Source organism: Tachyglossus aculeatus, chromosome 1 (assembly GCF_015852505.1).
Source record: "Tachyglossus aculeatus isolate mTacAcu1 chromosome 1, mTacAcu1.pri, whole genome shotgun sequence".
Taxonomy (NCBI): Eukaryota; Metazoa; Chordata; class Mammalia; order Monotremata; family Tachyglossidae; genus Tachyglossus; species Tachyglossus aculeatus.
Genome location: NC_052066.1, coordinates 5,607,236 through 5,634,012, shown reverse-complemented (window position 1 = coordinate 5,634,012; position 26,777 = coordinate 5,607,236). Strand labels below are relative to the sequence as shown.

At 49.3% G+C, this 26,777-nt stretch overlaps 1 protein-coding gene across 6 annotated transcripts in view; it reads right to left on the bottom strand.

Moving 5' to 3' along the window:
• The window catches only part of LOC119930478 (serine/threonine kinase 11 interacting protein), a 112,578-nt gene that overhangs the window by 44,102 nt on the left and 41,699 nt on the right, over positions 1 to 26,777 (bottom strand). For all 6 annotated transcript variants that reach the window (XM_038748804.1, XM_038748842.1, XM_038748833.1 and 3 more), the window contains 4 exons: positions 25,013 to 25,097; positions 12,848 to 13,123; positions 9,283 to 9,467; positions 1,531 to 1,641 (listed from right to left, as the gene is read on the bottom strand). In XM_038748804.1, coding sequence (XP_038604732.1) covers positions 1,531 to 1,641; positions 9,283 to 9,467; positions 12,848 to 13,123; positions 25,013 to 25,097 — 657 coding nt within the window. The remainder of the gene's footprint in view (positions 1 to 1,530; positions 1,642 to 9,282; positions 9,468 to 12,847; positions 13,124 to 25,012; positions 25,098 to 26,777) is intronic.

Here is a 26,777-nt window from a genome sequence, read left to right as displayed (position 1 = left end):
AGCACTGTACTAAGCGCTGGGGAGGTTACGAGGTGATCAGGTTGTCCCATGGCAGGGCTCACAGTCTTAATCCCCGTTTTACAGATGCGGTAACTGAGGCCCAGAGAAGTGAAGTGACTTGCCCGAAGAGAAGCCCAGGGAGGCCCAGAGAAGCAGCGTGGCTCAGTGGAAAGAGCCCGGGCTTTGGAGTCAGAAGTCATGGGTTCAAATCCTGGCTCTGCCAACTGTCAGCTGTGTGACCTTGGGCAAGTCACATAAGTTCTCTGTGCCTCAGTTACCTCATTTGTAAAATGGGGATTAAGACTTGTGAGCCCCACGTGGGACAACCTGATCACCTTGTATTCTCCCCAGCACTTAGAACAGTGCTTGGCACATAGTAAGCGCTTAACAAATGTCATTATTATTATTATTATTATTGGGAGTCAGAGGTCATGGGTTCCAATCCCGGCTCCGACACTCGTCAGCCGGGTGACTTTGGGCAAGTCACTTCTCTGCGCCTCAGTGACCTCATCTGGAAAATGGGGATGAAGACTGTGAGTACCCCGTGGGACAACCTGATCACCTTGTATCCCCCCAGCGCCTAGAACAGTGCTTTGCACATAGTAAACGCTTAATAAATGCCATCATTATTATTATTAGTCTCTATGCTTCAGTGACCTCATCTGTAAAATGAGGATCAATCAATCAATCAATCGTATTTATCGAGCGCTTACGGTGTGCAGAGCACTGTACTAAGCGCTTGGGAAGTCCAAGTTGGCAACATATAGAGGCAGTCCCTACCCAAGAGTGGGCTCACAGTCTAGAAGAGTCCCCCGTGGGACAACCTGATCACCTTGCAACCTCTCCAGCACTTAGTGCTTTGCACATAGTAAGCGCTTAATAAATGCCATTATTATTATTATTATCAATCAATCAATCAATCAATCGTATTTATTGAGCGCTTACTATGTGCAGAGCACTGTACTAAGCGCTTGGGAAGTACAAATTGGCAACACATAGAGACAGTCCCTACCCAACAGTGGGCTCACAGTCTAAAAGGGGGAGACAGAGAACAGAACCAAACATACCAACAAAATAAAATAAATAGGATAGAAATGTACAAGTAAAATAAATAAATAGAGTAATAAATATGTACAACCATATATACATATATACAGGTGCTGTGGGGAAGGGAAGGAGGTAAGATGGGGGGATGGAGAGGGGGACGAGGGGGAGAGGAGGGAAGGGGCTCAGTCTGGGAAGGCCTCCTGGAGGAGGTGAGCTCTCAGCAGGGCCTTGAAGGGAGGAAGAGAGCGAGTTTGGCGGAGGGGCAGAGGGATTGGGGGCATTCCAAGCCCGGGGGATGACGTGGGCCGGGGGTAATTATTATTATTATTATTATTATTATTATTATTATTAAAGTCACACAGCTGACGACTGGTGAAGCTGGGATTTCTGACTCCAATGCCCGAGCTCTTTCCACTCCTCCTCCCCGCCCCGCGGGTCTCTCCCCAAACCCGGCCCGCCCGCGCCCTCCGCCCCGGCCGGCACCTGCAGACGGGCCTCGGCGTCGTCCTCGAGGATCAGGTAGCGCCGGACGCGCGGGCCGGGCCGGACGGCGGAGAAGTGGAGGTTGAGGCAGGGGACGAGCCGCTCCGGGCCCTGGACGGGCAGAAATGAGGATGGGGAGGGGGCGTCGCAGGGTGGGCACGGAGAGGGTGTTCATTCATTCATTCATTCGATCAATCAATCAATCAATCGTATTTATTGAGCACTTACTGTGTGCAGAGCACTGGACTAAATGCTTGGGAAGTACAAGTTGGCAACACATAAAGACATCCCTACCCAACATTCATTCATTCAATCGTATTTATTGAGCGCTTACTGTGTACAGAGCACTGGACTAAGCGCTTGGGAAGTACAAGTTGGCAACACATAAAGACATCCCTACCCAACATTCATTCATTCAACCGTGTTTATTGAGCGCTTACTGTGTGCAAAGCACTGGACTAAGCGCTTGGGAAGTACAAGTTGGCGATATAGAGAGACGGTCCCTACCCAACAGTCATTCATTCAATCGTATTTATTGAGTACTTACTGTGTGCAGAGCACTGTACTAAGCACTTGGGAAGTACAAGTTGGCAACACATAAAGACATCCCTACCCAACATTCATTAATTCAATTGAATTTATTGAGCGCTTACTGTGTGCAGAGCACTGGACTAAGCGCTTGGGAAGTACAAGTTGGCAACATAGAGAGACGGTCCCTACCCAACATTCATTCATTCAATCAATCGGATTTATTGAGCGCTTACTGTGTGCAGAGCACTGGACTAAGCGCTTGGGAAGTACAAGTTGGCAACATAGAGAGACAGTCCCTACCCAACATTCATTCATTCAATGGTATTAACTGAGCACTTACTGTGTGCAGAGCACTGGACTAAGCGCTTGGGAAGTACAAGTTGGCAACACTTAGAGACGGTCCCTACCCAACAGTCATTCATTCAATCGTATTTATTGAGCGCTTACTGTGTGCAGAGCACTGGACTAAGCGCTTGGGAAGTACAAGTTGGCAACATAGAGAGACAGTCCCTACCCAACATTCATTCATTCAATCGTATTTATTGAGTGCTTACTGTGTGCAGAGCACTGTACTAATCAATCAATCAATCGTATTTATTGAGGGCTTACTGTGTGCAGAGCACTGTACTGAGCGCTTGGGAAGTACAAGTTGGTAACATAGAGAGACGGTCCCTACCCAACAGTCATTCATTCAATCGTATTTATTGAGCACTTACTGTGTGCAGAGCACTGGACTAAGCACTTGGGAAGTACAAGTTGGCAACACATAAAGACATCCCTACCCAACATTCATTAATTCAATCGTATTTATTGAGCGCTTAATGTGTACGGAGCACTGGACTAAGCATTTGAGAAGTACAAGTTGGCAACATAGAGAGACGGTCCCTACCCAACAGTCATTCATTCAATCGTATTTATTGAGCGCTTACTGTGTGCAGAGCACTGGACTAAGCGCTTGGAAAGTACAAGTTGGCAACATATAGAGACGGTCCCTACCCAACAGTCATTCATTCAATCGTATTTATTTAGCGCTTACTGTGTGCAGAGCACTGGACTAAGCGCTTGGGAAGTACAAGTTGGCAACATATAGAGACAGTCCCTACCCAACAATCATTCATTCAATCGTATTTATTGAGTGTTTACTGCATGCAGAGCACTGTACTAATCAATCAATCAATCGTACTTATTGAGCACTTACTGTGTGCAGAGCACTGTACTAAGCACTTGGGAAGTCCAAGTTGGCAACACATAGAGACCATCCCTACCGAACAGCGGGCTCACAGTCTTGAAGGGGGAGACAGACAACAAAACAAAACGTATTAACCAAATAAAATAAATAGAATAGATATGTACAAGTAAAATAAATAAATAAATAGAGTAATAAATCTGTACAAACATATATCCATCTATACAGGTGCTATGGGGAAGGGAAGGAGGTAAGGCGGGGGGGATGGAGAGGGGGACGAAGGGGAGAGGAAGGAGGGGGCTCAGTGTGGGAAGGCCTCCTGGAGGAGGTGAGCTCTCAGTAGGGCCTTTGTATTTATTGAGCGCTTACCGTGTGCAGAGCACTATACTAAGCACTTGGCAACATCTAGAGGCTCACAGTCTAGAAAAGTGGTGTCTGATGGTGGGAAATAGAGGGATACTGGGAGAAGCAGCGTGGCTCAGTGGAAAGAGCCCGGGCTTTGGAGTAAGAGGTCATGGGTTCAAATCCCGGCTCCGCCACTTAGCAGCTGTGGGACTTTGGGCAAGTCACTTCACTTCTCCGAGCCTCAGCTACCTCATCTGGAAAATAGGGATGAAGACTGGGAGCCCCCCGTGGGACAACCTGATCACCCTGGAACCTTCCCAGCGCTTACAACAGTGCTTTGCACATAGTAAGTGCTTAATAAATGCCATCATTATTATTATTAAGAGGGGCAGGAGGGCACTCAGGATGGACACCAATTCCGCTGCACTGTCCTCTCCTAAACACTCACTACAGCGCTCTGCACATCGCAAGCGTCCAATAAATAGCACCAACTGATTGAGGGATATGGGTGCGGGGGTAGTAAACGGGGGGCATTTGGGGCAGGGGGGTATGGAGGGGTATGCATTGCCGGGGTGAGCCCACTGTTGGGTATTATTATATAATAATAATGGCATTTATTAAGTGCTTACTATGTGCAAAGCACTGTTCTAAGCGCTGGGGAGGTTACAAGGAGATCAGGTTGTCCCACGGGGGCCTCACAATCTTAATCCCCATTTTACAGATGAGGGAACTGAGGCCCAGAGAAGTGAAGTGACTTGCCCAAAGTCACACAGCTGACAACAGGCAGAGCCGGGATTCGAACCCATGAACTCTGACTCCAAAGCCCGGGCTCTTGTTGCTGACTTGTATTTCCCAAGCGCTTAGTCCAGTGCTCTGCACACAGTAAGCGCTCAATAAATACGATTGATGGATTGACTGATTGAAGGGCATTTCGGCCTGGGGGTGGGGGGATGCATCAATCGCGTTTTTAAGCGGTTACTGTGTGCGGAGCACTGGATCCCCCCCATCTTACCTCCTTCCCTTCCCCACAGCACCTGTATATATGTATATATGTTTGTACATATTTTTTTACTCTATTTATTTATTTTTTTTATTTGTACATATCTATTCTATTTCTTTTATTTTGTTAGTATGTTTGGTTTTGTTCTCTGTCTCCCCCTTTTAGACTGTGAGCCCAATGTTGGGTAGGGACTGTCTCTATATGTTGCCGATTTGTACTTCCCAAGCGCTTAGTCCAGTGCTCTGCACATAGTAAGCGCTCAATAAATATGATTGATGATGATGATGATGATGAAGTGACTTGCCCAAAGTCACACAGCTGACAATTGGCAGAGCCGGGATTCGAACCCATGAACTCTGACTCCAAAGCCCGGGCTCTTGTTGCTGACTTGTACTTCCCAAGCACTTAGTACAGTGCTCTGCACACAGTAAGCGCTCAATAAATACGATTGATTGATTGATTGACTGAATGAAGGGCATTTTGGGCTGGGAGGGATTCATCAATCGCATTTTTAAGCGGTTACTGTGTGCAGAGCACTGGACTAAGCATGCACATCGTAAGCGTTCAATAAATACCACCGCCTGACTGAGGGATGTGGGTGCGGGGGCGGTAAACGGGGGGCATTTGGGGCAGGGGGGTATGGAGGGGTACAAGTCGGGATGGGGAGCAGATGGGGAGACCTTTTAGACTGTGAGCCCACTGTTGGGTAGGGACTGTCTCTATATGTTGCCAATTTGTACTTCCCAAGCGCTTAGTACAGTGCTCTGCACACAGTAAGCGCTCAATAAATACGATTTATTTATTGTAAATATAGCATGGGCCTGGGAATCAGAAGGTCATGGGTTCTAATCCCGGCTCCGCCACTTGTCTGCTGTGTGACCTTGGGCTAGTCACAACTTCTCTGGGCCTGTTACCTCATATGTAAAATGGGGATTAAGACTGTGAGCCCCACAGGGGACAATCTGATTACCCTGCAACTACCCCAGTGCTTAGAACAGTCCTTGGCACAACGTAAGTGCTTAATAAATGCCATTATTATTATCTTTTAGACTGTGAGCCCACTGTTGGGTAGGGACTGTCTCTATATGTTGCCAACTTGTACTTCCCAAGGGCTTAGTCCAGTGCTCTGCACACAGTAAGCACTCAATAAATACGATTGATTGATTGATTTAGCTTTAATTCTATTTGTTCTGACGATTTTGACCCATCTACATGTTTTGTTTTGACGTCTGTCTCCCCTTTCTAGCCTGTAAGCCCGCCGCTGGGTACGGACCGTCTCTAGATGTTGGCGACTTGGACTTCCCAAGCGCTTAGTCCAGTGCTCTACACACAGTAAGCACTCAATAAATACGATTCATTCATTCAATCGTATTTATTGAATGAACATCCATTGAATGAATGAATGGTGACTGGGGGGCAATGGGCGTAGGGACCATCTCTATATGTTGCCAACTTGTACTTCCCAAGCACTTAGTCCAGTGCTCTGCACACAGTAAGTGCTCAATAAATACGATTCATTCATTCATTCGATCATATTCACTGAATGAATACCGATTGAATGAATGAATGGATGGTGACCGGGGGGCAAAGGGGGTAGGGACCATCTCTATATGTTGCCAACTTGTACTTCCCAAGTGCTTAGTCCAGTGCTCTGCACACAGTAAGCTCTCAATAAATACGATTCATTCATTCATTCAATCATATTCATTGAATGAATATCGATCGATTGAATGAATAGTGACGGAGGGGCTGGGGCTGGGGGGGGGGGGGGGTAGGGACCGTCTCTATATGTTGCCAACTTGTACTTCCCAAGTGCTTAATCCAGTGCTCTGAACACAGTAAGTGCTCAATGAATACGACTGAATGAATGAATGAATGAATGGTGACTGGGGGGCAAAGGGGGTGGCCACATTCTGATGACGTGACACCTGTCCCATATTTTGTTTTGTTGCCTGTCTCCCCCTTCTAGACCGTGAGCCCATTGTTGGGTAGGGATTGTCTCTCTATGTTGCCGACTTGCATCAATCAATCGTATTTATTGAGCGCTTACTGTGTGCAGAGCACTGTACTAAGCGCTTGAGAAGTCCAAGTTGGCAACATATAGAGACAGTCCCTACCCAACAGTGGGCTCACAGTCAATCAATCAATCAATCGTATTTATTGAGCGCTTACTGTGTGCAGAGCAATGGACTAAGTGCTTGGGAAGCACAAGCTGGCAAGATATAGAGACAGTCCCTACCCAACAGTGGGCTCACAGCCTAGAAGGGGGAGACCGAGAACAAAACCAAACATACTAACAAAATAAAATAAATAGAATAGATAGGTACAAGCAAAATAAATAAATAAATAGAGTAATAAATCTGTACAAACATATATCCATATATACAGGTGCTGTGGGGAAGGGAAGGAGGTAAGATGCGGGGGATGGAGAGGAGGACGAGGGGGAGAGGAAGGAAGGGGCTACTTCCTTCTTGTACAGACTTGTACTTGGACTTCCCAAGCGCTTAGTCCAGTGTTCTGCACACAGGAAGAGCTCAATAAATACGAAAGAATGAATCATCATCATCATCATCATCAATTGTATTTATTGAGCGCTTACTATGTGCAGACCATTGTACTAAGCACTTGGGAAGTACAAATTGGCAACACATAGAGACGGTCCCTACCCAACAGTGGGCTCACAGTCTAAAAGGGGGAGACAGAGAACAGAACCAAACATACTAACAAAATAAAATAAATAGAATAGATAGGTACAAGTAAGATAAATAAATAAATAAATAGAGTAATAAATCTGTACAAACATATATAAATATATACAGGTGCTGTGGGGAAGGGAAGGAGGTGAGAGGGGGAGGAGCGAGAGAGGAAGGAAGGGGCTACTTCCTTCTTGTACAGACTTGTACTTCCCAAGCGCTTAGTCCAGTGTTCTGCACACAGGAAGAGCTCAACAAATACGATCGAATGAATCATCATCATCATCATCATCATCAATCGTATTTACTGAGCACTTACTATGTGCAGACCATTGTACTAAGCACTTGGGAAGTACAAATTGGCAACATATAGAGACGGTCCCTACCCAACAGTGGGCTCACAGTCTAAAAGGGGGAGACAGAGAACAAAACCAAACATACTAACAAAATAAAATAAATAGAATAGATATGTACAAGTAAGATAAATAAATAAATAGAGTAATAAATATGTACAAACATATATACATATATACAGGTGCTGTGGGGAAGGGAAGGAGGTGAGAGGGGGAGGAGCGAGAGAGGAAGGAAGGGGCTACTTCCTTCTTGTACAGACTTGTACTTGTACTTCCCAAGCGCTTAGTCCAGCGCTCTGCACACAGGAAGAGCTCAATAAATACGATCGAATGAATCATCATCATCATCAATCGTATTTATTGAGCGCTTACTATGTGCAGAGCACTGTACTAAGCGTTTGGGAAGTCCAAATTGGCAACATATAGAGACAGTCCCTACCCAACAGTGGGCTCACAGTCTAAAAGGGGGAGACAGAGAACAAAACCAAACATACTAACAAAATAAAATAAATAGAATAGATATGTACAAGTAAGATAAATAAATAAATAGAGTAATAAATATGTACAAACATATATACATATATACAGGTGCTGTGGGGAAGGGAAGGAGGTGAGAGGGGGAGGAGCGAGAGAGGAAGGAAGGGGCTACTTCCTTCTTGTACAGACTTGTACTTGTACTTCCCAAGCGCTTAGTCCAGTGTTCTGCACACAGGAAGAGCTCAACAAATACGATCGAATGAATCATCATCATCATCATCATCAATCGTATTTATTGAGCACTTACTATGTGCAGACCATTGTACTAAGCACTTGGGAAGTACAAATTGGCAACATATAGAGACGGTCCCTACCCAACAGTGGGCTCACAGTCTAAAAGGGGGAGACAGAGAACAAAACCAAACATACTAACAAAATAAAATAAATAGAATAGACATGTACAAGTAAAATAAATAGAGTAATAAATATGTACAAACATATATACATATATACAGGTGCTGTGGGGAAGGGAAGGAGGTCAGATGGGGGGGATGGAGAGGGGGACGAGGGGGAGAGGAAGGAAGGGGCTGAGTGTGGGAAGGCCTCCTGGAGGAGGTGAGCTCTCAGCAAGGCCTTGGCGGATGGGCAATCAATCAATCAATCGTATTTATTGAGCGCTTACTATGTGCAGAGCACTGTACTAAGCGCTTGGGAAGTACAAATTGGCAACACATAGAGACAGTCCCTACCCAACAGTGGGCTCACAGTCTAAAAGGGGGAGACAGAGAACAGAACCAAACATACCAACAAAATAAAATAAATAGGATTGGGGGCATTCCAGGCCCGGGGGAAGACGTGGGCCGGGGGTCGATGGCGGGACGGGCCAGAACGAGGCCTAACGGTGAGGAGATTGGCAGCGGAGGAGCGGAGGGTGTGGGCTGGGCTGGAGAAAGGGAGAAGGGAGGTGAGGGAGGAGGGGGCCAGGTGAATGAATGAATGTGGGGGTGAGCAGGTGGTGAGGGGCACAGTGACCGGGGGGCAGGTGGGGTGACCGTGCAGTGATGGGCACAGTGACTGTGGGGCAGAGAAGGGTCTGGGGTCCCGAGTGCGGGGGTGAGCGGGCAGGGAAGGGCCCGGCGAGGGGGAGGCCCCGTCCCCGCGTCTCACCAGGGCCGGGTGGGCGGCGGTGCCGGGCTCCAGGCGGCACAGGTGGCGCAGGGGGAAGCGTCGCAGGACGCGGGCGGCCCGCAGCTCCAGTTCCAGCACGTGGCAGGGGGTGACCCGCAGGAAGCGGTCCGGCCCCGCGCCCTCAACGGGCCTCACCAGCACCGGGCCGCACAGCTCCGCTGACCCTGCCCGGGCACACGCGGCGGGCACCGCCGTGAGGGCCGCAGCTCGGCCCCACCGCTCCTCTGCCCCCTCCAAAGTCTCACCCCACGCCCGTCCCCTCCCAGAGGCCCTCCCGGACTCCCACCCCCCTTTCCCTCCTCGCCCACTCCCTTCCGCATCACCCCGACCGGCTCCCTTTCGCCGCCCCTTTCTTAATAATAATAATAATAATGATAATAATGGCATTTATTAAGCGCTTACTATGTGCAAATAATAATAATAATAATGATAGCATTTATTAAGCGCTTACTATGTGCAAAGCACTGTTCTAAGCGCTGGGGAGGTTACAAGGTGATCAGGTTGCCCCAAGGTGGGCTCACAGTCTTAGTCCCCATTTCACAGATGAGGGAACTGAGGCCCAGAGGAGTCAAGTGACTTGCCCAAAGTCACACAGCTGACAATTGGAAAGCACTGCAGAGCACTGTTCTAAGCGCTGGGGAGGTTACAAGGAGATCGGGTGGTCCCACGGGGGGCTCACAGTCTTCATCCCCATTTTACAGAGGAGGGAACTGAGGCCCAGAGAAGTGAAGTGACTTGCCCAAAGTCACACAGCTGACAACTGGCGGAGCCGGGATTCGAACCCAGGAACTCTGACTCCAAAGCCCGGGCTCTTTCCACTGAGCCTCGCTGCTTCCTGCCGAAAGAGTCCGAGGTCCTGGGTTCGAATTCCAGCTCCACCCCTTGTCAGCTGTGGGATTTGGGGCGAGCCACTTCGCTTCCCTGTGCCTCAGTGACCTCATTTTATTTTGTTAATATGTTTTGTTTTGTTGTCTGTCTCCCCCTTGTAGACTGTGAGCCCACTGTTGGGTAGGGACCGTCTCTAGATGTTGCCAACTTGGACTTCCCAAGCGCTTAGTCTAGTGCTCTGCATACAGTAAGCGCTCAGTAAATACAATTGAGGCAATGAATGAATTATTATTCATTCAGGAATGCCCAGGAGGCCTTCCCAGACTGAGCCCCCTCCTTCCTCTCCCCCTCCTCCCCATCTCCATCCCTCCGGCCTTACCTCCTTCCCTTCCCCACAGCACCTGTACTGTATATACATATATATATATATACATATATATGTATATATATATACATATATACATATATATGTATATGTTTGTACGGATTTATTACTCTATTTATTTATTTATTTTACTTGAACATATCAATTTTATTTAATTTATTTTGTTAATAGGTTTTGTTTTGTTCTCTGTCTCCCCCTTCTAGACTGTGAGCCCACTGTTGGGTAGGGACCGTCTCTGTATGTTGCCAACTTGGACTTCCCAAGCGCTTAGTCCAGTGCTCTGCACACAGTAAGCGCTCAATAAATACGATTGATTGATTGATGGGGACTAAGACTGTGAGCCCCGCGTGGGACAACCTGATCACCTTGAGCCCCCTCCTTCCTCTCCCCCTCCCCCCCACCTCCATCCCCCCATCTTACCTCCTTCCCTTCCCCACAGTACCTGTATATATGTATATATGTTTGTACATATTTATTACTCTATTTATTTATTTTACTTGTACATATCTATTCTATTTATTTTATTTTGCTAATATGTTTTGTTTTGTTCTCTGTCTCCCCCTTCTAGACTGTGAGCCCACTGCTGGGTTGGGACCGTCTCTATATGTTGCCAACTTGTACTTCCCAAGCATTTAGTACAGTGCTCTGCACACAGTAAGCGCTCAATAAATACGACTGAATGAATGAATCCCCAGCACTTAGAACAGTGCTTGGCACATAGTAAGTGCTTAACAAATACCATTATTATTGATGGGATTGAAGCCTGTTGTTTAGTTTTGTCATTCATTCATTCAATTGTATTAATTGATTTAATTAATTAATAAATGCCATCATTATCATTATTATTATCCTCCCCTTTTTATAGATGAGGAAACTGAGGCCCAGAGAAGTGAAGCGCTTAGTCCAGTGCTCTGCACACAGTAAGCGCTCAAAAAATATGACAATGAAGACTATCAGGTTCATCCATGGGGTGCTCACAAACCTGATCACCTTGTATCCTCTCCAGCGCTTAGAACAGTGCTTTGCACATAGTAAGCGCTTAATAAATGCCATCCTTATCATTATTATTATTATCCCCTTTTCATGGATGAGGGAACTGAGGCCCAGAGAAGTGAAGCGCTTAGTCCAGTGCTCTGCACACAGTAAGCGCTCAACAAATCTGACAATGAAGATTACCGGGTTGTCCCATGGGGTGCTCACAAACCTGATCACCTTGTATCCTCCCCAGCGCTTAGAACAGTGCTTTGCACATAGTAAGCGCTTAATAAATGCCATCATTATTGTTGTTATTATTATTATCCCCTTTTTATAGATGAGGGAACTGAGGCCCAGAGAAGTGAAGTGCTTAGTTCTTCTAGACTGTGAGCCCACTGTTGGGTAGGGACCGTCTCCAACTTGTACTTCCCAAGCGCTTAGTACAGTGCTCTGCACACAGTAGGCGCTCAATAAATACGATTGATTGATTAGTCCAGTGCTCTGCACACAGTAAGCGCTCAATACGATTGATTGATCAGTCCAGTGCTCTGCACATAGTAAGCGCTCAAATACAACTGATTGATTAGTCCAGTGCTCTGCACACAGTAAGTGCTCAATAAATACGATTGATTGATTAGTCCAGTGCTCTGCACACAGTAAGCGCTCAATAAACACGATTGATTGATTAGTCCAGTGCTCTGCACACAGTAAGCACTCAATAAATACAATTGATTGATTAGTCCAGTGCTCTGCACACAGTAAGCGCTCACCAAATGCGATTGATTGATTAGTCCAGTGCTCTGCACACAGTAAGCACTCAATGAATACGACTGATTGATTAGTCCACTGCTCTGCACACAGTAAGTGCTCAATAAATACGACTGATTAGTCCAGTGCTCTGCACACAGTAAGCGCCCAATGAATACGACTGATTGATTAGTCCAGCGCTCTGCACACAGTAAGCGCTCAATAACTACGATTGATTGATTAGTCCAGTGCTCTGCACACAGGAAGTGCTCAATAAATATGATTGATTAGTCCAGTGCTCTGCACACAGTAAGCGCTCAATGAATACGACTGATTGATTAGTCCAGCGCTCTGCACACAGTAAGCGCTCAATAAATATGATTGATTAGTCCAGTGCTCTGCACACAGTTAGCGCTCAACAAATACGACTGATTGATTAGTCCAGCGCTCTGCACACAGTAAGCGCTCAACCAATACGACAATGACTGAATGAAGTGACTTGGCCAAGGTCGCCCAGCCGCCAAGGGGATTAGAACCCGGAACCTCTGACTCCCGAGCGCGGCGGTACCACTGAGGCACGCCGCGTCCCATCGTCCCCACCCTCCTCACCTTCCTCCTGCTCCTGGTCACCGTCGTCGTCGTCCTCCTCCTCCTCCTCCTCCTCCTGGTCCTCCTCCGTGCCGCTGCCGCTGTCCCCCGGCTGTCGGGGGGTCTCCTTGGGGGTGTCCTGCGGGGTGGGTGTGCTGAGCGCCGTCGGGGGGTCCGGGGGTGGGCTCCCGGCGGGGTTTTCCAGGCGGCTCCGATACCGCAGCCAGTCCTGGCCGAATCGCTCCCGGAAACTACTCAGCAGCTCCAGCTCCCGCCGCTGCTGCTCCACGAACAGGCCTGTCGGGGGGCGGTAAGGGGGTTCACTCATTCCATTCGATCGTATTTATTGAGCGCTTACTGTGTGCAGAGCACTGTACTAAGCGCTTGGGAAGTCCAAGTTGGCAACATAGAGAGACGGTCCCTACCCGACAGCGGGCTCACTGTCTAGAGAATCAATTAATCAATCTATCGTATTTATTGAGCGTTGTGTGCAGAGCACTGTACTAAGCGCTTGGGAAGTCCAAGTTGGCAACATAGAGAGACGGTCCCTACCCGACAGTGGGCTCACAGTCTAGAGAATCAATCAACCAATCGTATTTATTGAGCGCTTACTGTGTGCAGAGCACTGGACTAAGCGCTTGGGAAGTCCAAGTTGGCAACATATAGAGATGGTCCCTACCCGACAGTGGGCTCACCATCTAGAGAATCAATCAATCAATCGGATTTATTGAGCGCTTACTGTGTGCAGAGCACTGGACTAAGCACTTGGGAAGTCCAAGTTGGCCACAGGTAGAGATGGTCCCTACCCGACAGTGGGCTCACAGTCTAGAGGAGCAATCAATCAATCAATCAATCAACCGTATCCAATTTGTACTTCCCAAGCGCTTAGTACAGTGCTCTGAGTACAGTACGATTGATGATGATGATGATTTATTGAGCGCTTCCTGTGTGCAGAGCACTGGACTCAGCGCTTGGGAAGTCCAAGTTGGCAACAGGTAGAGACGGTCCCTACCCGACAGTGGGCTCACAGTCTAGAGAATCAATCAATCGGATTTATTGAGCGCTTACTGTGTGCAGAGCACTGTACTAAGTGCTTGGGAAGTCCATGTTGGCCACAGGTAGAGACAGTCCCTACCCAACAGTGGGCTCACAGTCTAGAGGAGCAATCAATCAATCAATCAATCGTATCCAATTTGTACTTCCCAAGCGCTGAGTACAGTGCTCTGTATCAATCAATCAATCAATCAATCAATCGTATTTATTGAGCGCTTACTATGTGCAGAGCACTGTACTAAGCGCTTGGGAAGTACAAATTGGCATCACATAGAGACAGTCCCTACCCAACAGTGGGCTCACAGTCTAAAAGGGGGAGACAGAGAACAGAACCAAACATACCAACAAAATAAAATAAGTAGGATAGAAATGTACAAGTAAAATAAATAAATAAATAAATAAATAGAGTAATAAATATGTACAACCATATATACATATATACAGGTGCTGTGGGGAAGGGAAGGAGGTAAGACGGGGGGATGGAGAGGGGGACGAGGGGAGAGGAAAGAAGGGGCTCAGTCTGGGAAGACCTCCTGGAGGAGGTGAGCTCTCAGCAGGGCCTTGAAGGGAGGAAGAGAGCTAGCTTGGCGGATGGGCAGAGGGAGGGCATTCCAGGCCCGGGGGATGACGTGGGCCGGGGGTCGATGGCGGGACAGGCGAGAGCGAGGTACAGTGAGGAGATTAGCGGTGGAGGAGCGGAGGGTGCGGGCTGGGCAGTAGAAGGAGAGAAGGGAGGTGAGGTAGGAGGGGGCGAGGTGATGGACAGCCTTGAAGCCCAGGGTGAGGAGTTTCTGCTTGATGCGCAGATTGATCGGTAGCCATTGGAGGTTTTTGAGGAGGGAAGTAATATGTCCAGAGCGTTTCTGGACAAAGATAATCCGGGCAGCAGCATGAAGTATGGATTGAAGTGGAGAGAGACACGAGGATGGGAGATCAGAGAGAAGGCTAGTGCAGTAGTCCAGACGGGATAGGATGAGAGCTTGAATGAGCAGGGTAGCAGTTTGGATGGAGAGGAAAGGGCGGATCTTGGCAATGTTGCGGAGCTGAGACCGGCAGGTTTTGGTGACGGCTTGGATGTGAGGGGTGAATGAGAGAGCGGAGTCGAGGATGACACCGAGGTTGCGGGCTTGTGAGACGGGAAGGATGGTAGTGCCATCAACAGAGATGGGAAAGTCAGGGAGAGGACAAGGTTTGGGAGGGAAGACAAGGAGCTCAGTCTTCGACATGTTGAGCTTTAGGTGGCGGGCGGACATCCAGATGGAGATGTCCTGAAGGCAGGAGGAGATGCGAGCCTGGAGGGAGGGGGAGAGAGCAGGGGCAGAGATGGAGAGCTGGGTGTCATCAGCGTAGAGATGATAGTTGAAGCCGTGGGAGCGAATGAGGTCACCAAGGGAGTGAGTGTAGATTGAGAACAGAAGGGGACCAAGCACTGAACCTTGGGGAACCCCCACAGTAAGAGGATGGGAGGGGGAGGAGGAGCCTGCAAAAGAGACTGAGAAAGAACGACCGGAGAGATAAGAGGAGAACCAGGAGAGGACGGAGTCAGTGAAGCCAAGGTCAGATAACGTGTTGAGGAGAAGGGGGTGGTCCACAGTGTCAAAGGCAGCTGAGAGGTCGAGGAGGATTAGGACAGAGTATGAGCCATTGGATTTGGCAAGCAGGAGGTCATTGGTGACCTTTGAGAGCGCAGTTTCCGTGGAATGAAGGGGACGGAAGCCAGACTGGAGGGGGTCGAGGAGAGAGTTGTTGTTGAGGAATTCTAGGCAGCGCGTGTAGACAACTCGTTCTAGGAGTTTGGAAAGGAATGGTAGGAGGGATATGGGACGATAACTAGAAGGTGAGGTGGGGTCAAGAGAGGGTTTTTTTAGGATGGGAGAGACATGGGCATGTTTGAAGGCAGAGGGGAAGGAACCAGTGGAGAGTGAGCGGTTGAAGATGGAAGTTAAGGAGGGGAGAAGGGATGGAGCGAGAGATTTCATAAGATGAGAGGGAATGGGGTCAGAAGCACAGGTGGCCGGAGTAGCACTTGAGAGGAGGGAGGAGAGTTCCTCTGAGGATACCGCTGGGAAGGATGGGAGAGTAGCAGAGAGTGTTGAGAGCCGGGGGGTTGGAGAAAGGGGGGAAGAGACTTTGGGGAGGTCGGACCTGATGGATTTAATTTTGTTAATGAAGTAGGAGGCCAGATCGTTGGGGGTGAGGGAAGGAGGAGGGGGAGGAACCGGGGGCCTGAGAAGGGAGTTGAATGTACGGAAGAGCTGGCGGGGGTGATGGGCATGGGTGTCAATAAGGGAGGAGAAATAGTTTTGTCTGGCAGAAGAGAGGGCTGAGTTAAGGCAGGAAAGGATAAACTTGAAGTGAACGAGGTTGGCATGGTGTTTAGACTGTACATAGTAAGCGCTCAATAAATACAATTGATGATGATAGTAAGCGCTCAATAAATACAATTGATGATGATGATGATTTATTGAGCGCTTCCTGTGTGCAGAGCACTGGACTCAGCGCTTGGGAAGTCCAAGTTGGCAACATAGAGAGACAGTCCCTACCCGACAGTGGGCTCACAGTCTAGAGAATCAATCAACCAATCGTATTTATTGAGCGCTTACTGTGTGCAGAGCACTGGACTCAGCGCTTGGGAAGTCCAAGTTGGCAACATAGAGAGACGGTCCCTACCCGACAGTGGGCTCACAGTCTAGAGAATCAATCAATCAATCGGATTTATTGAGCGCTTACTGTGTGCAGAGCACTGGACTAAGCACTTGGGAAGTCCAAGTTGGCCACAGGTAGAGATGGTCCCTACCCGACAGTGGGCTCACAGTCTAGAGGAGCAATCAATCAATCAATCAATCAACCGTATCCAATTTGTACTTCCCAAGCGCTTAGTACAGTGCTCTGAGTACAGTACGATTGATGATGATGATGATTTATTGAGCGCTTCCTGTGTGCAGAGCACTGTACTAAGCGCTTGGGAAGTCCAAGTTGGCAACATAGAGAGACGGTCCCTACCCGACAGCGGGCTCACTGTCTAGAGAATCAATCAATCAATCAGATTTATTGAGCGCTTACTGTGTGCAGAGCACTGTACTAAGCGCTTGGGAAGTCCAAGTTGGCCACAGGTAGAGACAGTCCCTACCCAACAGTGGGCTCACAGTCTAGAGGAGCAATCAATCAATCAATCAATCGTATCCAATTTGTACTTCCCAAGCGCTGAGTACAGTGCTCTGCACATAGTAAGCGCTCAATAAATACAATTGATGATGATAGTAAGCGCTCAATAAATACAATTGATGATGATGATGATTTATTGAGCGCTTCCTGTGTGCAGAGCACTGGACTCAGCGCTTGGGAAGTCCAAGTTGGCAACATAGAGAGACGGTCCCTACCCGACAGTGGGCTCACAGTCTAGAGAATCAATCAACCAATCGTATTTATTGAGCGCTTACTGTGTGCAAAGCACTGGACTAAGCGCTTGGGAAGTCCAAGTTGGCAACATAGAGAGACGGTCCCTACCCGACAGTGGGCTCACAGTCTAGAGAATCAATCAACCAATCGTATTTATTGAGCGCTTACTGTGTGCAGAGCACTGGACTAAGCGCTTGGGAAGTCCAAGTTGGCCACAGGTAGAGATGGTCCCTACCCGACAGTGGGCTCACAGTCTAGAGGAGCAATCAATCAATCAATCAATCAACCGTATCCAATTTGTACTTCCCAAGCGCTTAGTACAGTGCTCTGAGTACAGTACAATTGATGATGATGATGATTTATTGAGCGCTTCCTGTGTGCAGAGCACTGGACTCAGCGCTTGGGAAGTCCAAGTTGGCAACATAGAGAGACGGTCCCTACCCGACAGTGGGCTCACAGTCTAGAGAATCAATTAATCAATCTATCGTATTTATTGAGCGTTGTGTGCAGAGCACTGTACTAAGCGCTTGGGAAGTCCAAGTTGGCAACATAGAGAGACGGTCCCTACCCGACAGTGGGCTCACAGTCTAGAGGAGCAATCAATCAATCGGATTTATTGAGCGCTTACTGTGTGCAGAGCACTGTACTAAGCGCTTGGGAAGTCCAAGTTGGCAACATATAGAGATGGTCCCTACCCGACAGTGGGCTCACAGTCTAGAGAATCAATCAGTCAATTTATTGAGCGCTTACTGTGTGCAGAGCACTGTACTACACGCTTGGGAAGTCCAAGTTGGCAACATAGAGAGACGGTCCCTACCCGACAGTGGGCTCACAGTCTAGAGGAGCAATCAGTCAATCAACCGTATCCAATTTGTACTTCCCAAGTGCTTAGTATAGTGCTCTGAGTACAGTACGATTGATGATGTTGATGATTTATTGAGCGCTTCCTGTGTGCAGAGCACTGTACTAAGCGCTTGGGAAGTCCAAGTTGGCAGCATATAGAGACGGTCCCTACCCGACAGTGGGCTCACCGTCTAGAGAATCAATCAATCGGATTTATTGAGCGCTTACTGTGTGCAGAGCACTGTACTAAGTGCTTGGGAAGTCCAAGTTGGCAACATAGAGAGACGGTCCCTACCCGACAGTGGGCTCACAGTCTAGAGGAGCAATCAGTCAATCAACCGTATCCAATTTGTACTTCCCAAGTGCTTAGTATAGTGCTCTGAGTACAGTACGATTGATGATGTTGATGATTTATTGAGCGCTTCCTGTGTGCAGAGCACTGTACTAAGCGCTTGGGAAGTCCAAGTTGGCAGCATATAGAGACGGTCCCTACCCGACAGTGGGCTCACCGTCTAGAGAATCAATCAATCGGATTTATTGAGCGCTTACTGTGTGCAGAGCACTGTACTAAGCGCTTGGGAAGTCCAAGTTGGCAACATATAGAGATGGTCCCTACCTGACAGTGGGCTCACAGTCTAGAGAATCAATCAATCAATCGGATTTATTGAGCGCTTACTCTGTGCAGAGCACTGTACTAAGCGCTTGGGAAGTCCAAGTTGGCAACATATAGAGACGGTCCTTACCCGACAGTGGGCTCACCGTCTAGAGAATCAATCTATCAATCGAATTTATTGAGCGCTTACTGTGTGCAGAGCACTGGACTCAGCGCTTGGGAAGTCCAAGTTGGCAACAGGTAGAGACGGTCCCTACCCAACAGTGGGCTCACAGGCTAGAGAAGCAGCGTGGCTCGGTGGAAAGAGCCCGGGCTTTGGAGGCAGAGGTCACGGGTTCCAATCCCGGCTCCGCCACTTGTCAGACAGCACCTGTATATATGTTTGTACATATTTATTACTCTATTTATTTATTTTACTTGTACCTATCTATTCTATTTATTTTATTTTGTTAGTATGCTTGGTTTTGTTCTCTGTCTCCCCCTTCTAGACTGTGAGCCCACTGTTGGGTAGGGACTGTCTCTATATGCTGCCAACTTGGACTTCCCAAGCGCTTAGTACAGTGCTCTGCACACAGTAAGCGCTCAATAAATACGATTGATTGACTGTACATATTTATTACTCTGTTTTACTTGTTCATATCTATTCTATTTATTTTATTTTGTTAATATGATTGGTTTTGTTCTCTGTCTCCCCATTCTAGGCTGTGAGCCCACTGTTGGGTAGGGACCGTCTCTATATGCTGCGAACTTGGACTTCCCAAGCGCTTAGTCCAGTGCTCTGCACACAGGAAGCGCTCAATAAATACGATTGATTGATTGATTTGGGCCAGTCACTTCATTTCTCTGGGCCTCAGTTCCCTCATCTGGAAAATGGGGATGAAGACTGTGTCAGGAGGGACAACCTGATTACCTTGTAACCACCCAAGTGCTTAGAACAGTGCTTTGCACGTAGTAAGCGCTTAATAAATGCCATCATCATTATTATCATAATTAGAAGGGGGAGACAGAGAACAAAACCTATTAACAAAATGAATAGAATAAACATGTACAAATAATAATAATAGTAATAATGGCATTTATTAATCAATCAATCAATCAATCGTATTTATTGAGCGCTTACTATGTGCAGAGCACTGTACTAAGCGCTTGGGAAGTACAAATTGGCATCACATAGAGACAGTCCCTACCCAACAGTGGGCTCACAGTCTAAAAGGGGGAGACAGAGAACTGAACCAAACATACCAACAAAATAAAATAAGTAGGATAGAAATGTACAAGTAAAATAAATAAATAAATAAATAGAGTAATAAATATGTACAACCATATATACATATATACAGGTGCTGTGGGGAAGGGAAGGAGGTAAGACGGGGGGATGGAGAGGGGGACGAGGGGGAGAGGAAAGAAGGGGCTCAGTCTGGGAAGGCCTCCTGGAGGAGGTGAGCTCTCAGCAGGGCCTTGAAGGGAGGAAGAGAGCGAGCTTGGCGGAGGGGCAGAGGGATTGGGGGCATTCCAGGCCCGGGGGGTGACGTGGGCCGGGGGTCGATGGCGGGACAGGCGAGAGTGAGGCCTAACGGTGAGGAGATTAGCGGCGGAGGAGCGGAGGGTGCGGGCTGGGCTGGGGAAGGAGAGAAGGGAGGTGAGGGAGGAGGGGGCGACAGGATGGATGGACAGCCTGGAAGCCCAGGGTGAGGAGTTTCTGCTTGATGCGCAGATTGATCGGTAGCCATTGGAGGTTTTTGAGGAGGGGAGTAATATGTCCAGAGCGTTTCTGGACAAAGATAATCCGGGCAGCAGCATGAAGTATGGATTGAAGTGGAGAGAGACACGAGGATGGGAGATCAGAGAGAAGGCTAGTGCAGTAGTCCAGACGGGATAGGATGAGAGCTTGAATTAGCAGGGTAGCAGTTTGGATGGAGAGGAAAGGGCGGATCTTGGCAATGTTGCGGAGCTGAGACCGGCAGGTTTTGGTGACGGCTTGGATGTGAGGGGTGAATGAGAGAGCGGAGTCGAGGATGACACCAAGGTTGCGGGCTTGTGAGACGGGAAGGATGGTAGTGCCGTCAACAGAGATGGGAAAGTCAGGGAGAGGACAAGGTTTGGGAGGGAAGACAAGGAGCTCAGTCTTCGACATGTTGAGCTTTAGGTGGCGGGCGGACATCCAGATGGAGATGTCCTGAAGGCGGGAGGAGATGAGAGCCTGGAGGGAGGGGGAGAGAGCAGGGGCAGAGATGTAGATCTGGGTGTCATCAGCGTAGAGATGATAGTTGAAGCCGTGGGAGCGAACGAGGTCACCAAGGGAGTGAGTGTAGATTGAGAACAGAAGGGGACCAAGCACTGAACCTTGGGGAACCCCCACCGTAAGAGGATGGGAGGGGGAGGAGGAGCCTGCAAAAGAGACTGAGAAAGAACGACCGGAGAGATAAGAGGAGAACCAGGAGAGGACGGAGTCTGTGAAGCCAAGGTCAGATAACGTGTTGAGGAGAAGGGGGTGGTCCACAGTGTCAAAGGCAGCTGAGAGGTCGAGGAGGATTAGGACAGAGTATGAGCCGTTGGATTTGGCAAGCAGGAGGTCATTGGTGACCTTTGAGAGCGCAGTTTCCGTGGAATGAAGGGGACGGAAGCCAGACTGGAGGGGGTCGAGGAGAGAGTTGGTGTTGAGGAATTCTAGGCAGCGCGTGTAGACAACTCGTTCAAGGAGTTTGGAAAGGAATGGTAGGAGGGATATGGGACGATAACTAGAAGGTGAGGTGGGGTCAAGAGAGGGTTTTTTTAGGATGGGAGAGACATGGGCATGTTTGAAGGCAGAGGGGAAGGAACCAGTGGAGAGTGAGCGGTTGAAGATGGAAGTTAAGGAGGGGAGAAGGGATGGAGCGAGAGATTTCATAAGATGAGAGGGAATGGGGTCAGAAGCACAGGTGGCCGGAGTAGCACTTGAGAGGAGGGAGGAGAGTTCCTCTGAGGATACCGCTGGGAAGGATGGGAGAGTAGCAGAGAGTGTTGAGAGCCGGGAGGTTGGAGAAAGGGGGGAAGAGACTTTGGGGAGGTCGGACCTGATGGATTTAATTTTGTTAATGAAGTAGGAGGCCAGATCGTTGGGGGTGAGGGAAGGAGGAGGGGGAGGAACCGGGGGCCTGAGAAGGGAGTTGAATGTACGGAAGAGTTGGCGGGGGTGATGGGCATGGGTGTCAATAAGGGAGGAGAAATAGTTTTGTCTGGCAGAAGAGAGGGCTGAGTTAAGGCAGGAAAGGATAAACTTGAAGTGAACGAGGTTGGCATGGGGTTTAGACTTTCGCCAGCAGCGTTCAGCAGCTCGAGCATAAGAGCGAAGGAGGCGGACAGTGGCAGTGATCCAGGGCTGTGGGTTAGTGGTGCGAGAGCGGCGAAGGGAAAGGGGAGCGAGCGAGTCTAGCTGAGTAGAAAGGGTAGAGTTGAGAGCAGTAATCTGATCATCAAGACTGGGTAGAGAGGAGAGGGAGGCCAGGTGGGGTGTGAGGCGCTCCGAAAGATGGGTGGGGTCCAGAGAGCGGAGATCTCTGTGAGGGAGTAATACGGATTTACAGGGGAAAGGAGTGTGAGTGAGGAGGCAGGTGAGAAGATTATGATCAGAGAGAGGGATCACAGAGTTGGTGAGGGTGGACACAGTGCAGCGGTAGGAGATGATGAGGTCGAGGGTATGACCAAGTTGGTGAGTGGGTGAGGTGGGGTGGAGGAAGAGGTTGGCAGCGTCAAGGAGAGATAGAAGGCGGGCGGCAGAGGAGTCGTTAGGGATATCCATGTGGATATTGAAGTCTCCGAGGATCAGAGTGGGCATGGAGAAGGAGAGAAGGAATGTGAGGAAGGGGTCAAAGTCGTTAAAGAAGTTGGAAGTGGGGCCCGGAGGGCAGTAGATGACGGCTACAAGAATCTGGAGGGGGTGGTAGAGGCGAATAATGTGGGCTTCAAAGGAAGGGAAGGAAAGGGAAGGGGGAGGAGGGATAGTGCGAAAGCGACATTGGGGGGCGAGAAGGAAACCGACACCTCCTCCTTTTCCGGTGAGTCTGGGGGAGTGGGAGAAGAAGAGGCCTGCACTGCAGAGAGCAGCAGAAGAGACCGTGTCGTCCGGCGACAGCCATGTTTCAGTTAGGGCGAGGAGGAGTAGAGAACTGGAAAGGAAAAGGTCCAGGATGAAAGGAATCTTACTTAAAACGGAGCGGGGGTTCCAGAGGCCACACTTGGCATCAGCTGTCGAGGGTGGGGAGGGAGGGGGAAGGGTGCGAGGGGTGGGGAGGGTTTGGATTGGGATGAGTTGGCGGGGGCCTGGGTGGGGAGAGTGGGAAGGGGGGTGGCGATGGGAAAGGAGAACTGGGATGGGGTGGGGGCGGGGAGAAGGGGAGGAGGGGGGCCGGGAGGGAGAAGCGGAGGACCTGCGCTGGTACAGAGGAATCCTTGGTAGGGGTTGAGGGGGAGCGGTCTTGGTGGGTGAGAGGGAGGGAAATAGCTGGGTGGGAGAGGGGAAGGGGAAGGTGAGGAATGGGAATGGCAGTTGGGAGCAAGGGAACTGAAAGTTCATGGTGAGGTCAGCAGGGCGAGTGACAGTACAGTGACTTATAATAATAATGGTATTTGTTAAGCACTTACTATGTGCCAAGCACTGTTCTAAGCACTGGGGGAGGGATACAGGGCGCTCAGGTTGTCCCACGGGGGGCTCACAGTCTTCATCCCCATTTTACAGATGAGGGAACTGAGGCCCAGAGAAGTAAAGTGACTTATAATAATAATAATAATAATGGTATTTATTAAGCTCTTACTATGCGCCAAGCACTGTTCTAAGCACTGGGGGGGGGCGGGGATACAAGGTGATCAGGTTGTGCCACGGGGGGCTCACAGTCTTCATCCCCATTTTCCAGATGAGGGAACTGATGCCCAGGGAAGGGAAGTGACTTGCTCAAGGTCACACAGCTGACAAGTGGCGGAGCCGGGATTAGAACCCAAGCCCAAGCTTTTTCCACTACGCCAGGCCGCAGCAGGGGGGTGGGGGGCCATGGGAGGCCTTCTCGACTGTGAGCCCACTGTTGGGTCGGGACCGTCTCTATGTGTTGCCAACTTGGACTTCCCAAGCGCTTCGTCCAGTGCTCTGCACACAGTAAGCGCTCGATAAATATGATTGATTGATTGATTGATTGACTGTCTCTCTCTGTTGCCAACTTGGACTTCCCAAGCGTTTCGTCCAGTGCTCTGCACACAGTAAGTGCTCGATAAATATGATTGATTGATTGATTGACCGTCTCTATCTGTAGCCAACTTGGACTTCCCAAGCGCTTAGTCCAGTGCTCTGCACACAGTAAGCGCTCAATAAATACGATTGATTGACCATCTCTATCTGTAGCCAACTTGGACTTCCCAAGCGCTTAGTCCAGTGCTCTGCACACAGTAAGCGCTCAATAAATACGATTGATTGACCATCTCTATCTGTAGCCAACTTGGACTTCCCAAGCGCTTAGTCCAGTGCTCTGCACACAGTAAGCGCTCAATAAATACGATTGATTGACCATCTCTATCTGTTGCCAATTTGTACTTCCCAAGCGCTTAGTCCAGTGCTCTGCACACAGTAAGCGCTCAATAAATACGACTGATTGATGATGACTGTCTCTGTTGCCAACTTGGACTTCCCAAGCGCTTCGTCCAGTGCTCTGCACACAGTAAGCGCTCAATAAATACGACTGATTGATTGATTGATTGACCGCCTCTATCTGTTGCCAACTTGGACTTCCCAAGCGCTTAGTCCAGTGCTCTGCACACAGTAAGCGCTCAATAAATATGATTGATTGATGATGACTGTCTCTGTTGCCAACTTGGACTTCCCAAGCTCTTCGTCCAGTGCTCTGCACACAGTAAGCGCTCGATAAATACGACTGACTGATTGATTGATTGACCGCCTCTATCTGTTGCCAACTTGGACTTCCCAAGCGCTTCGTCCAGTGCTCTGCACACAGTAAGCGCTCAATAAATACGATTGATTGATTGACCGTCTCTACCTGTTGCCAACTTGGACTTCCCAAGCGCTTCGTCCAGTGCTCTGCACACAGTAAGCGCTCAATAAGTACGACTGATCGATTGAGGGGAAGGGGGTTGAGGAGCGAGGTTGCGTCTTCTAGCCTGTGAGCCCGCTGTTGGGTAGGGACCGTCTCTATCTGTGGCCGACTCGGCCTTCCCAAGCGCTCCGTCCGGCGCTCTGCGCGCGGTAGGCGCTCAGTAAGTAGGAGTGAAGGCGTGAATGAGGGGAGGGGGAGTCTCACCAGCGGGCGAGGGGTCCGGGGTCCGGGGGTCCAGGTCGGTGTCGCTCGGCTCCGAGATGCTGGCCCGCCTCACCCGCACGCGGCTCTGGGCTCGGCAGAGGGGAGGCGGGAGGCTGGGGGCCCCGGGGGCGTCCACTACACCCCTCCAGATCCCCACCGCCCCGGACGTGGCCCAGGAATGGGAACACCCCCCCTTTCGGTCCCTCATTCCAGCGCTTAGTACAGTGCTCTGCACACAGTAAGCGCTCAGTAAATACGATTGACTGACTGATTCATCCATCCATTCCTCCATTAGAGGAGCAGCGTGGCTCGGGGGAAAGAGCCCGGGCTTTGGAGTCAGAGGTCATGGGTTCAAATCCCGACTCCGCCAATTGTCGGCTGTGGGACTTTGGGCGAGTCACTTCACTTCTCTGGGCCTCAGTTCCCTCATCTGTCAAATGGGGATTAAGACTGTGAGCCCCCCCCCGTGGGACAACCTGATCACCTTGGAACCTCCCCAGTGCTTAGAACAGTGCTTGGCACATAGTAAGCACTTAATAAATGCCATTATTATTATTATTAGTAGTAGTAGTCCAGTGCTCTGCACACAGTAAGCGCTCAATAAATACGATTGACTGACTGATTCATCCATCCATTCCTCCATTAGAGGAGCAGCGTGGCTCGGGGGAAAGAGCCCGGGCTTTGGAGTCAGAGGTCATGGGTTCAAATCCTGACTCCGCCAATTGTCAGCTGGGTGACTTTGGGAGAGTCACTTCACTTCTCTGGGCCTCAGTTCCCTCATCTGTCAAATGGGGATGAAGAATGTGAGCCCCCCGTGGGACAACCTGATCACCTTGGAACCTCCCCAGCGCTTAGAACAGTGCTTGGCACATAGTAAGCACTTAATAAATGCCATTATTATTAGTAGTAGTAGTAGTAGTCCAGTGCTCTGCACACAGTAAGCGCTCAATAAATACAATTGACTGACTGATTCATCCATCCATTCCTCCATTAGAGGAGCAGCGTGGCTCGGGGGAAAGAGCCCGGGCTTTGGAGTCAGAGGTCATGGGTTCAAATCCTGACTCCACCAATTGTCAGCTGGGTGACTTTGGGCGAGTCACTTCACTTCTCTGGGCCTCAGTTCTCTCATCTGTCAAATGGGGATGAAGACTGTGAGCCCCCCGTGGGACAACCTGATCAGCTTGGAACCTCCCCAGCGCTTAGAACAGTGCTTGGCACAGAGTAAGCACTTAATAAATGCCATTATTATTAGTAGTAGTAGTCCAGTGCTCTGCACACAGTAAGCGCTCAATAAATACAATTGACTGACTGATTCATCCATCCATTCCTCCATTAGAGGAGCAGCGTGGCTCGGGGGAAAGAGCCCGGGCTTTGGAGTCAGAGGTCATGGGTTCAAATCCCGGCTCCGCCAATTGTCAGCTGGGTGACTTTGGGCGAGTCACTTCACTTCTCTGGGCCTCAGTTCCCTCATCTGTCAAATGGGGATGAAGACTGTGAGCCCCCCGTGGGACAACCTGATCACCTTGTAACCTCCCCAGCGCTTAGAACAGTGCTTGGCACATAGTAAGCGCTTAATAAATGCCATCATCATTATTATTATTCACTCAATCATATTTACTGAGGGCTCATTATGTGCACAGCACTGTACTAAACGTCCACTAAAGCAGGCAGTTGTGTTTATTGAGCGCTTACCTTGCACAGAGCACGTCCTAAGAGCGTGGACGACTCCAATGTCAGTCAGTCAGTCGTATTTACTGAGCACTTA